At 39.0% G+C, this 14,044-nt stretch overlaps 1 protein-coding gene across 1 annotated transcript in view; it reads right to left on the reverse strand.

Moving 5' to 3' along the window:
- Nucleotides 1-14,044, reverse strand: part of waplb (WAPL cohesin release factor b) — a 71,725-nt gene that overhangs the window by 52,825 nt on the left and 4,856 nt on the right. Inside the window, exons 2-3 of the mRNA XM_079801129.1 lie at nt 11,531-12,018; nt 1,602-2,283 (exon numbers count right to left, since the gene is read on the reverse strand). Of these exons, the coding sequence (XP_079657255.1) occupies nt 1,602-2,283; nt 11,531-11,996 (1,148 nt within the window). The 5' untranslated portion in view covers nt 11,997-12,018. The remainder of the gene's footprint in view (nt 1-1,601; nt 2,284-11,530; nt 12,019-14,044) is intronic.

Raw genomic sequence — 14,044 nt, forward strand, 5'->3', positions numbered from 1 at the left:
TCGCTGATGGATAAACAATACTGTGAGATCCAGTGTTTGAGTTCTCTGATAAAAACCAAAAAGTGTGTTAATATTTTTATTTGCATCTGACCTCAATGGACTGAACAAAAGAAATAAACCAGAGAAGATTTCCACATCAAAGAAGATGGAACCGCAGAGCACACCTGCCTATTATGCAATCGTCACGGACCAATGGTAGTTTAAAGGTGTATACCAGCCGGAGTGAACTTTTACGTAAAGTTTGTTTTGGCAAGCGGTTTCAAACTTCTAAAATTAACTTCAAATGAATTTTGTTTTGGCCTGATTTTGTTCTAAATGACATTACTCTAGTCTGTTCTTCGATTTCACTTGAAGTATATTAGGGCCTTAAAGACCCCCTGTGGTGAAAATCAAATTTGTAATGTTGTTTATGTTATGTGTTTTTAATATGCTTTAAACAAACCATGTGCAAATTCATCAGTCAACACCATTGCTGAGTATTTTCTCCTTAAAACTGTAGTGAACAAAAACACGCTTTGAAATCGACCCCCCATTCCCTTTATCACAAACATGTTGCAACCAATCCCAGTTGATATGAAAAAAAATCGGGTACATTTAGCAACGGGTGAATTATGTATATATATTAAGATGTTATGATGAACTATATGCCTCTCTCCATTGATGATCTAAGTTCTTCAAAGCGTTCCTCTATACAATGATTTTTAGAAGGCAGCTGTTGAGATGGTGAACGGGAACATGGTTTGTGTAACATTAGCAACACATTATTAGCTGTTTGATAACGTAGTCAAGCCAAAGGCCAATCATATTAATTACCATTCTGTGTCCAACATTGTTGAGAGCGATACATAAAATGCATTCCCGTTCTGGGTTACACTTTATTTTACGGTGTCATTGTTACAGTGTAATTATATATTTATGCACTGAGTAATATTAATTAACATGTACTTACTACAGGGTTATGGTAGGATTAGGTTGAGGGTTAGTTGCATGTAATTATGCATAGTTTATTGTTATTACAATGGTAAGTACATGTAACAAGGACACTGTAAACACTGATTCAAACATATATGGCTGAATTAAACCAGTATTTCCACTAACCATTGTGCAGCATTTACTACAGTAAAGTTGACCATCAGGTAGTCTGAGCTTGTGTGAGTGAGTGGAGGCAGGGACTAATTTGCATATTCATGGTTCTGCGTATACTAAATGAAGCAAGGGTGTAGTTACATTCCAGCTATTTAAAGGCATGAAGAAATTATTTTCACAGGTGGAAAAAAAACACTTAAATATGTCATTTTTGTGATCAAAGAGGAGTTTAAGGGATAAAATTATTGACTACAGGGGGACATTAAGTGTAAGCGGTTTAGGTTGGAGCTGTGGATTAATAGTTGAACTGCGGTACTCAAATGGGCAACAAGTTCAAGTTCAGCTTGTATCTCTTCAATAAGCAGCAATCTCAATAAATACAGATTGTAGACTACAGATTAGACTAAGAACATTGTCCAAAAATAATACAGTTCAGTTCAATAGTACAGTTCAAAATAAATCTAGTACTAAGAATTGTATGTGATTACAGTAATGTTCTTAAACTAAACTATTACCTGGAAGGTTTGCTTTCTAACTCGGTTTTCTTCCTCAGTCTTCCTGCATCTCCTGGACCAGCCGCTGGGGTGCTGGCCATGTACTCCTCCACACTGCGGTCCATGGAGTCCTGGAAGGTGACGTTAAACATGGAAACACAAGACGGGTGTAGCACTGTGTAGTCTCTCGTCCGACCTCTACTCGTCGTTTTCCCAGCATTTTCGGCCCCGCTGTTCTGCAACGCTCCCGTGGAGCTATGACTGGAAGCGCTTCCACTCCCATCAGCTCCACCAGGCTGTTTGCCTTTACTGGGTCTGCAGTACGTTCTGCAGTTGGGCGCCCTGGGAACAGACTGAGAGTGGTCCTCGCTTTCAGATGGCTCAACAGGAACATTGAAGTCCCTTTGGCCATACTCGTCTAACCGAGTGTCAGTGGAGGATGTGCCCTGAATGTTGCTGCGACTGTAACTACTGGATGCCCACAAGGTAGATGGAGGGTTTTTATGTCCGGTAAAGAGGGATGTGGAGCGTGCCCCCAGACCGACCACAGCGCTCCAGGGATCATAAGAATCCTTGTCCTCTGTTTTTTCAGACTTTAAAGTGGTGGTCTGGGGATAAGGTCTCGTGTCGCTTTCAGATGGGTTTTTGTACCATGAATAGCTGTGGCGGTCAGTGCTTTCAATGGACCAACTCGGGGTCTTTCCTACAGAAAAAAAAGTCAAGAGTAAAAACATCAGTCAGAGGAAACAGAACTCCGACTTCAACTTTAAGTACATGACCAGTCATGCTCCTAAATCAGTAAGGAGTAGTAAAAATAGCTAAGGGAAATAGGACATGGTCTAATGTTAAACTATTAGTAATAACTTGAGGAATATACTGTTGTAACTAAGATAAAACTACTAAAGCGGTGCCAATTTATAATTTGTTTGTTTCTCTGGCTAAAATGCAACTGATTTTAAACTATATTATTTCTTTATTAATTTCATAAAAATGTTTGCACATTCAAGCAAGCACAAATCAAGAGCACATCAACTCAATCAGGTTTCCTGATGTATGGTTTTTCATACATATTACACACTCTACATTATAAAACCTGATGAAATCTTCTCTCAAAAGCTAAAACAGTGAAATTCCTAATATGAATTCCAATACTTCCAAATTATGTGAACAGTGCTCAGTGGTAACCACACATGCAAACAATAAGAGCTGCAGCTAAAAATACTAACTTTTTTTTTAAACGTTTTTTATTTGAGCAGATGACAAGTCTCGTTATGTAGAATAAAAACTACTCCTTGTAGACCACTAAGGTGACTGGATCTCATGCGACTGCGAGTGTATGACTTTTATAACAGATGTCAAAAGTACTAATTCCTTAAGTTAAAAACTAGTGCACCTTTAAGTTTTGAAGACCACAGACTAGACCTAAGTCCATTCATTTTCTCTGATCCCATGACTAGCCAAACACAGGCCAGAAGACAATGTAAACACAGCTAGACATCTTCAAAGCAATAATCACACCTCTGCAGTCATAACCACAAATGTGAAATAGTCTGCCAGACAACACTCACAGTTTACCATTCTTACATTACTGTATGTATTCATCATTTTACCTATAACCACAATTATGTCTATGCACTGTGAGTAAGGAGACCAGACAAAACGCTAATGGCAGCTTTTGGAAAAAGGTCCACAACATACAAAACCCCCATTGAGCATGGCGAAAGAAGCAGAGGGGCTGTTAAGAATCTATTACACAACAGCACTTACACAATTTCAGTTATATCACCACTTTGGTAATTCAGAACATTTCCCTTTTCATTAGAATGTGAAGAGCCAAAAATGAAAAAGTAGGCTGTCACAATCACCTCAAACATCCAAATGACTGTTAATATATGACAATTTAGTCATTGTAGTCAAACTACCCTCTTTAAAGACTGATTGCTGGTCATGTAACACACCTATAAATGGCGTTAACATCCGATTTGAAGAATGTGTAATAATGTGAAAATGTCAGACATGGGGCACTTACATTGACACCGTTTTGACAGGGCAGCAGAGTTAGTGTGTTGAGGCGACGTGACTGACAGCAACCGTCAAAGTTGCAACAAATTTAAGCAGTAGTGAACTAAGGAAATTAACAGTAATACAGCAACCATCAATCACCAATGGAAAAGCAGCACGCATGATGCGTCCCCTGAAGTTGGAACATCTACTAATCAACCAACCATACAAAACTGCCATCTCGAGCCATTCAATCGGCACTACCATGAATGGCCCTTACCCTCGAGGCAAGCATGAAGACACAAAACAAAAATGAACTATCAGTTGTCAGAGCAAGGCTCTGTGCTTTAGCCAATTCGTCTACGATACGGTTGCGTCTTTTGGTAGAGGTCAGGATATACCTCATCGCTGAAAAAAACCCATCTCCAATCACCGAAAACAGCTGTAAGTCTTTGACACTGCCTTTGTTGTTTTTTTTGTGTCTCTTGGAACCAGTTGGGTGTGTATGCTGGAACTGAAAAAGATTCCAACAAAATTGTTCCTCTGTGTCTTTACAGTTATAGCAGTGGGGGGTGGGGGGTCCCTATTCTCATAGAATTAGAACGATTATTAAAACTTTCTAGTTATAGTAATCATCCATAATCTACTTCCCCTCTGATCCAGTGGGCTTTGTTCTGCTGTCTAGAGAACAATAGGAACATAAACGTCTACTTTTTGCTAGACAATAGATTGATCCAAGCAATATTCGCAGGAGCAACAAAACTGAAGTATCTTAGGGAGAGCCACTCATCAGCATGCATTATCGTAAGAGACCCTTAGTGGTTACAGACAAGGTGATGAGTTCTGTGTGCTGTGCTTCCAAATGAGATAAAGCAGCTCACAGGGGCCTGTCCAGGCGCTACGCTCCATCGGCGTCTAAGTGTTTTCCACATATTAACATCGCCGCTGACGGGTGTCAGTGTTCTGAAAGTTTCCTCTAACTTCACCTCATTGATTACTTAGTCAGCCAAATGATTTGCAAGACCCTGGAGGAGTACCGACCTGAAAAAGCAATTATGCAGAGGAAATGTAAAATAGAGTTTGGGCCAATTAAAGATTTTCATTTCTTGGTCTGCTGGGAGCTCCAGGCTGCTGTTGTAAGAGTCAGTCTTCCGTATCCATTACTGTTATATTAAGCAGGGTCTTACACAAGTCTACAGCCCGTAACATTGGTGTCCTGATCATTTACAGCACTTATGGTGAAGATCCCCTCAAGGAATTTCAGACAAATGCGAACAATAATTTTTTTTAAAAACAACAACAAAAAACAGCGCGTGATGTCGGTTTATTTCAGGTCCGTACTGCTACCACAACCACACTACCAATACATGTGTGTGAAGTTCCACCCACATTCACTTCCGTATTTCTTTTCTCTCAAAGTGATCAAAGTGTGATGGTTTGTCTTTTGGCATTTTGTTGGGTATGAACAGTAGTATAGTCTAAGGCAGGGGATTGCAACCTATGGCCCACGTGCCAACATTGGCATGTGGAGGGATAATAATCACTGGCACGTGACAATAGCTAAAGAGGTGTATGCATTTAAATACATTTAAATAAAGTCCCTCGAACTTGCAAACGAACATACATTTTAAGGTAATCATCCCTCATTGTCACAGCCTACGTTGCCTACGTTTAAAGGGTTAGTTCACCCAAAAATGAAAATTCTGTCATAAATTACTCACACTCATGTCGTTGGACACCCGTAAGACCTCCGTTCATCTTCGGAACACAAATGAAGATATTTTTGTTGAAAGCTGATGGCTGAGAAAGGCTTCAGATAGGCCTCCATTGGCATTCAGTACATTTACACTCCCAAGACCCATAAAAGGCACTTAAAACGTCGTTACAAAGTCCATCTCACCACAGTGACTCTACAATAATTTTACGATGCGACAATAGTTGTGATAGAATATGACGTAGCACCGGGGTTCGGGAATCCGAGACCCTTCATAACTACGCCGAGACCTAAAGCACGATCAATGTAAAATTAAACAGCTTAGATACGCGCGTCTTCCTCTGCTTGTAATCAAATCGCTTCTGGGTCATGTGTCCGAACGCCGGATCTGCGTAATATTCTCGCGCATGCGTCGTGGAGGCACACACGGAAGACAAGAACAAGTTGGATAAAGGTGTTATTTAGATTTTTTTTTTGCGCACAAAAACTATTGTCGTCGCATCGTAAAATTATTGTAGAGTCACTGTGGTGAGATGGACTTTGTAACGACGTTTTAAGTGCCTTTTATGGGTCTTGGGAGTGTAAATGTACTGAATGCCAATGGAGGCCTATCTGAAGCCTTTCTCAGTCATCAGCTTTCAACAAAAATATCTTAATTTGTGTTCCGAAGATGAACGGAGGTCTTACGGGTGTCGAACAACATGAGGGTGAGTAATTAATGACAGAATTTTCATTTTTGGGTGAACTTACCCTTTAAGTTAGGATCTACTTGAGTCTGCAGAGATGTGAAGGCCTCATCGAAACGACAGCCAGTAGCACTGATCCTCAACAAGCCCGTCTCCCGCGTGATGACTCCGATCTTCAACCATCTTTTTTAATCATAACATGTAAATTTATATGGTTGCCAGTGGCAATCTCAGCAAAAACATCACTCGCAAATTTATATTTTTAGTCACAAATGCAACCGTTTTAGTCGCAGTATGGAGACCTGCAGGGCCCATGTTCAATGGGAAAGTGCCCAAGCAACATCGCTCAGCAACTTGGCAAGGCAACATTGCTCAAAAAGTTGCCCCCGTGTCAGTGAATATTAAAACGCAAAAGACTATTTAAATATGAACCCTGGATGTCCTGTGTCTGTGTGAATGAATTGCACAGACGTGAGGTTTCATTTACACACACACACACACACCTAGTGTGTACTCACACTAGGCCGTGCCGGAACGCGTTTGAGCCCCAAAGTCTTTTTCGTTTGACTAGTGTGATCACTCCGTACTGTCCCCAGGTGCAGTTTGTTTAGCCGTCTCTGGCCCGCTTGGAAGAGGTGGACAATCGCGCTCAGGCTCGGTACAAGGCAACCCCGCCTAGTGTACACCGTGAAGCACGCTGTGTTTTCAGCCTCTGCTGTCTCACTATATGAGGACATGAATGTATGAACTAAATCAGGGTGTCTACAGATATGAACAAGTTGAATTTAAGATTTTTTTAAGACCTTTTTAATACCACCTTGTGTGAAATTTAAGACCAAACCTGTGATGGAAATACACATTATAGTACATGCGTATATGAAATATTTAATGCAAAAAGAAAACAAAATATCCCCCCCAAGACACAAGCATAGCATTTTGTTAACTGTAGTGGATATTATGTTTTAGTAATTTTTTTTCTGACACCATACGCGTCACATTTTTAAGTTTTAAGGAAATATGATTATCATTTAAATCTAATTTTCAAATAGTTTGTTGCAAATAAATATCTCAGAAAATTATTATGGGGTTTCAAAATCAGAATATGACTTACTAAACTTACGTATGTTAATAAACAGGACCTCGATTTCATTCGTCCACTGTAGTGGACATCAGAGCAACTTAAAAGCACTTAAAGCTAAAATCAGGCATTTTGGAAGACACAATGAGTGAACAGGAAAATAAATGATATATCAATATTCCCATGAAATATTAGATATTCTAATGAAAATGTTGCCAATTACTACTCCAATTAGTACACTTTTTTCGCCCCATTTATTTATGGCCATTTTACACACATATTGCATAAAGTAAAATAGTATATCAAATCATTCTGTTGTATCTTTCATAACATAGTTGTGATGTTCACTGATGTCCACTACAGTGTAATGTAACAATAAAAGCCCAATTTATCCCCTCAAAGTATTGTATCACCAAGCTTTTTGGTGGTATTAACAATTTATTCTGAAGAAATATATCCGGTAGTGCTCTTAAAAATACAGCTTTTTTGATATCATGATATCATAATGATATCATTAGATCTGCATTCGGTCTTAAAGGGGCAGCATCTAATAATAAACCTGGTGACGATTGAGCCATTAATGTGAATCAAACAACAAAAGGCAAAGAGAAAATTACTTGCAGCTCTTGTATGATATGTGATGCTCTTAAAAATAAATAAATAAAAAATATATAAATAAAAATAAATAAATAAAATATATATATATATATATATATATAAAAACATCATGTAATAATATTTCACAATATCAGGCTACTGTTTTTTTTTTTCTCTGTATTTTTGATTAAATAAATGCAGGCTTGATAAGCATGAGACTTTTTGCAAAAACATAAAATAGTATCCAAACACTTTTTTTTTTACATATTGCCCCTCTCTTACATTTGAGCCCTTGCCCCTTAGGAACTTTCTGCACGTCCCTGCAGTTTATTGAAGTAAAATAGGCTATAAGCTAGTCACCTTTTAAATTGATGAAAAGTTTCATTTGGAGTGTAATGTTCAAAATGTCTATTTCTATCCACAAAACTTGCCAGAAGTCGTTGTAAGATTACTTTTATGTTGTCTATCTGATTAATCTAATATAAGAAGCGTTTGGTTGAGCTTAATAAGCTAGCAAAGCGCTGCCGTTATAGTGGCTGTCGTTCATTCTCTTCAGTTTCAGCTCAAACGCATATTTCATGCTCGGTTTAGAGACAGTCATATTCTTTTTAGATATAGGCTATTTCTTTCTCAGAATCATTGATATTAGTGATGCAGCAGTGCTATACTGTTCTCGTATTTTTTAACAGTAGACCTAGTTTATTTAAAGTTGTTTGAAAACGAACAGTGATGTCTGTAAACGCTTCAATCATGAATAATAAAATTAAGTGCATGATGTGCAGAGTCAATCTGTCAAAGCATTATAATGAGAACAGGATTTTGATAAAATGTTGTTTCTGTGTGCTTTCGTTGTCCGTGTATCAGCGTTGTTAAGGGAAGAGCGCATTCAAAATGTTCCGTTTCAAACCCTTCGCCTGTAGAATCTAGCACGCTGAAGTTCACGTGCGCATTCACGTCCTTTTGTGTTGATTTATGTCGTAATAGGTTCATAATAATCTTCATATTAATATTGATATAGGTTTGGTTGAGTTTATTAACCAGCTAGCAAGCTCTGCAGGGTGGTGTTATTTCACAGTTTCAGCTCAAAGGCAATGCTCGATATTGACCTTTTTCTCTTTTTTACTTGTCTCACAAAAGTCAAAAGATCCTATGAATGAACAAACCTGAAATGTACAATACTCCTCCAAATAATAGTTCAGTAATTGGGTAATAAATGTTGCCAGCTAGGGATGTCAAAGTACCAAAATTCCAGTAGTTGGACTTGGTACCAATACCATAAAAATTGTACAGTACTCGGTACCAATTTCGGTACCACAGATAAATGTTTTTTATATATATTGTTGTATTTATTTATTTAACCATTTTAAAAAATATATTGTAATAAGTTTATCATTTATGATAATCATAAGTAAATAATAGATAAACATTTAAAGGCTGTATGCTCTTTAAAAGTAAATATTGTTTATAAAAAAAGATCAAGTGAAAAATAATCAACCATTTAAGCATAATTATTATTTTTTAAACCAAACTTTTATTTTGATGGGCTGCCGTTGCCTTTGAGTGTCTGTGTTCATGATATGACAGTTTTCTCAAATGAAACGGTAAATTCTCATGAAGTAACGGTTTATGCGTTCGGCTGGTCATCCAGCGCCATTAAGTCCATAATTTCTTTGTAATTGCTTTGGTCTTTTTGCTGCTTATACCAGAGAAAGATAGGAGAGGCTGCAGACCTGTGGCTGGCTCGGAGCTCTGGCCAACATTAGCCGTTTTACCTTTACTAACGTTATCTTCTTCAAACTGGGCATGTTCCGTGGAGTTTTAAGTGTCTAATTAGGTTTGTCGTGTTGTGCACTTTCCTGGTGGTTCCCCCGCGGTTTATTTTAACCTTATAAGTTTTACAAATGGCATAATTAGTGTCTACTAGTGTTTGCAAGCGGCTGTGAGTGCGAGCGTGGCTGTGACGTCAACGTCGTGGCCGCGCTCGTGCTCACAGCCGCATGTAGACGGATCGGCTCAAAATCGGAGACACGTGAGACTGATCGGCCGATCACCGATCAGGGCCGATCATGCAGAAAATTTACCAATTCCGATCCCTGGCTGATCAATCGTGCATCTCTAAGTATTACACGTCACCTAAAGCATGAAATTTGAAGGATTGATGAATAGAAAACTGCTGTCAAATCATGACATGGTCTAGTATCTGTGAATATTAAAGTGCAAAAAGAATGTTGTATCAATATATAATCTGTTTGTTTTGCGTGTCTCTCTGTCAATGAGCGGCGCTGCTTCATGTACTACATACTCAAGTACCTGCGATTCTCAATGTTTTACATCTTCTGCCGTCTCACTATACGAGGACATGAACACAAACATCTCCAGACCTGCTCTGAGAGAACGCTTAATAATCATTTAATTCTTTTATTTGAGAAAAAATACTGTCAAATAAACCATGAAACTCAAAGCTCTTCACCTAAACCCGCCAAAATAAAAGTCTGCTTTTTAACGCAAAGAAATTGACAGAATCGGAGCACCCCTATTTATTAATTATTTGAATTCATAAAAACAAATTTATTCATTCATTTGTGCCCCGTCAGTCACATCAAGTGCAGTTTGCAGGCACACAGAGATGCAGGAGCAGTTATCTTTGTTCATAGATGCCCAGAATCACTATAGTAACTGCATGTTTTACACAGTTTATACAGATAAGTTAATTGCCATTCTTCTTATAGCCTACGCGCTGCGACACACACACACACACACACAGACGGCGCGCGCAAGCCCCGAAGCCAGATCGCTTTCACTTTTGTCCTCATAAAGTTTGTCAAGTAAATGCGTTTAAAGGCTTGAACATTTAAAGCGATTGTGCACTATTCAAAAACAACAATACGGAAAACTTATCCGTTCAGTGCTCAGCTTTTTTCTGTGACACAGAGAGCCGAGCCGTGTTGCGTCTCTGACAACGCGCGTGCGCCCTGAAGGCAGACCTCTTTCACCTGCGTCCTCACAAAGACGGCAAAAAATGGAATGCATAAAAATTAAAAAGATTTCATAGGGCCCTAGATAACACTTTATTTTGCCAACACATTTCGCCTCACAGGCCTTCATCATGGCTAAAAGATTGTAGATGATGTACTGTACATTCTGCAGTGGACTAACCACCGCATAGAATATGAAGAATATGAAATTGTCGCTACTGACAAAGTCCCAGAATATATTGGAGTATTATTTTTCGTCAACATCGCACACCAATAACAACCCCATGAAGATCACTACTCAAAAGACCTCGAATAACTAGAAACTGTACACAAATGCATAAGCCAAAACAAAGAGCTTAGTAGCAACAAGCAATCTTGATGTTTTTCTTCCAAGCATTCACGTGCACTTGTAAATGATGATGTAACATCTATCAGAAACACCTGATGAAATAAACTGAAGTGGAATTCACCAATGCTCTTGCACGCCTCTTAATCGGAGCAAAAAGCCACTGAGCCCAAGAAACTGCTGACAACCCCTCCAACTAAAGGACGTTCAAGGATTTGGCAAGGACTTTGAGATGATACATGCATCCTAATTTAATTTACTGCCAAACATGGACTCCAAAAGTCAAACATAGTAATATTTAGATACAGTCTGGTTCAGTAAATTAAAGTTGTTTGTTCAAATGTTTCAGGCAACAGTTAAACAACCACAAAAAAAATCTAGGGCATGTTTATACAATGTGGTAAGGGCTTCCCGTTGAGATAAATGGGTCAAACACCTGAACGACACTGACAGCACATAACATAACTGGAATGCTGGAACAAATCAGATATTGTTTGAACATTAAAACAATTCATTTTGGGGGGAGAAAAAATCCTCCATGAGCAAAACATACCTGTAGTAGAGGTGTTAAAAAATTTCCCAGGGTCCTCTGGCACTTTATGAGCACTCCTCTCACTGCTGAGAGCGAAAGGGGCCCTGCTTGGGGCCACGGCCTCCACGCTGGCTGGCTGGTTCACCCTGCTGTTGGGCTCCAGCGTCAGACTGGCCTGGGATCCCCCTGTGGACGTCACTTTGGATTTAGACTGGGCTATGTTACGAGACGTGACCGGCTTGGATTCATCGTCACTGTCGAATCCGAACGGATCCTCGGAGCCATCACCTTCTGAGACCTTGGACCTCTTGGTCTGATCTGTCACCTCGGTCTTTAAACCAGGCCTCTTTGCTCCCACCTTGGCTTTGTAAGTCGTCTCACCCCATTTGGTGCTGAGTGTGGCCCTTTTATTGGACAACACCTCATCAAACTTGGAGGTCCCATCTCCTCCTCTTCGGCTGTATGTTTTTCCAAATCTAGACGTCATTGTGGCATCTGTCTCATATTCCCTGTAAATGATCAAAAACTGTTTCATGAATAATTCACTGGATGTTTTGCAATCAAATGCTGACTATTAACAATTTGCCTCAAGATTCATCTGTTCATAATGAATAAAATCCACATTATTCTGTATTCTACATTTCAGAACCTAAAAGATCTTGGGGCTACTCATTATAAAACAGATGCACTCCTAAACTCATTCCAACCAGACATATTTAAGAGATAAATTTAAGATTTGACATACAACTAATAAAAAAAAGTTCCAAGATCCTACCTACTATAACAGCAAGGCATGCCGCATTTATTGATTGTCTGATCACGATTATTCATTCTAATCATAATTATAAGAGATAACCGCAATATTTGTGGAGTATAAATTTCAATCAAATTTGGCAACAAAAAAAAAAATGTCTTCCTTTTAGGGCTGGGCGATAAAACGATAACGATTTGTATCGCGATAGACACGTAATCGATATAAAAAAAAAATGCGTTCGAAAAAACGTTCGATAATTTTTTTTTCTTCGTCAGAAGAAACCAGAGGTTGTGAAGCAAGTTTGGTTGCATGGACAAAAGGCACTCACTCTGTGGTAACCAAGCAACGTAGGGAGTGACAGGCTAACAGCCAATCAGGTAACTGTATCATGTTTGGTTGCGCCATATCGTTGTCTCGTGTTGGATTCATTCTTCAGTAAACAGAACCGGCGTGGAGTGATAAGTGGAAAATGAGTACCACAGCGAGCGAGGAAATTGTTGATAAAACAGGAAAACAAGTCAGCTGGCCAGTTTTTGGGATTTTATAAGCCTGACCGTCGTCCCCACCAAGACTGGTCAGCGCGAGCCTCCGCCTCGTTCGTTTGTGCCATTCCTGACTTTCGCTGAATCCGAAATCGCCCCCTAAACCCTCCATCACTATTCTCTGCTTTAGTCCACTGATACAGTTCACTTGAAGGAGTGAATGAAAACAAGTGAGCGAATTCGGACAGCCGCTGGGTGTACATCGGCTGTACACTCTTTATTGCTGTGCAAAGTGGGATAGAAAGAGTGCACTCAATAACGTCCACTATGGTTTCGGACACCACTACAAATGGCTGTGCCTTCAAATAATGCCCTATTTAAGGGCATAGGGGGCGATTTTGGATTCAGCCTTTGAAACTACATGGAGAAGTAATGTTACTCTGCATCAGAGCCTTATGACAAAGCATCTAAATGGTAACAGTTACAAAAAAATAACGAAGGCACTGCACCTTAATGTTAAGAGATAATTAAGTGTTCATTGTGATTTTAGACTTGTGTTTATATTTTAACTATCTTAGTGTTGTCCATGGTTGTGTTGACATTTCTGCCTTTATAACTGAGTGGATTATAAATCAGAGGAAGGTTACGTTTAAAAGAAAAATATTTAAATGTAAAATATTTTTCTCCTAGTCCTTATTTTAAATAGGTCATAAAACATATAAATAATTATCGATATCGACCGATATGAAACACTAATATCGTGATACAGTTTTCAGCCATATCGCCCAGCCCTACTTCCTTTATACAAAATGAAGGGCTGTGGGTTTAATCACACTGCATTATATTATATTCAGGGCTCGACATTAACGATTGTCCGCTTGTCCGGGACAAGTGGATTTTTTGAAGGGGCAAGTGAAAGAATTTTACTTGCCCGACGGACAAGAAGCCTGAATAAAACGTCAATAACAAAAATAACTAGGGAATCACCAAAATGCAAGAATGATTCTGCATTCATTAGTGTAAGTGGCGATTGATGGTGGATAATAATATATAATGTATAATAAACTGACAGTAACAAGGTTGTGCTGTTGACGCTCGCACAGCCTCTCGAGGTGAAAATCGAAAACAAATGAGCGCCGCTCACACAGAGAAACTCAGTTAACACACTGCAGTAAAAATGTGGAGTTGATTTATGTTAATAACATGTGATAAAGTTAAGCAACATCTCACAAACAAGAGTGTTGTTTTCCTGAATACCATCATGACTGAACATGACACTGATTTCATACACCAGCTCCA

This window comes from Gobio gobio (assembly GCF_949357685.1).
Source record: "Gobio gobio genome assembly, chromosome: 20".
NCBI classification, from domain to species: domain Eukaryota; kingdom Metazoa; phylum Chordata; class Actinopteri; order Cypriniformes; family Gobionidae; genus Gobio; species Gobio gobio.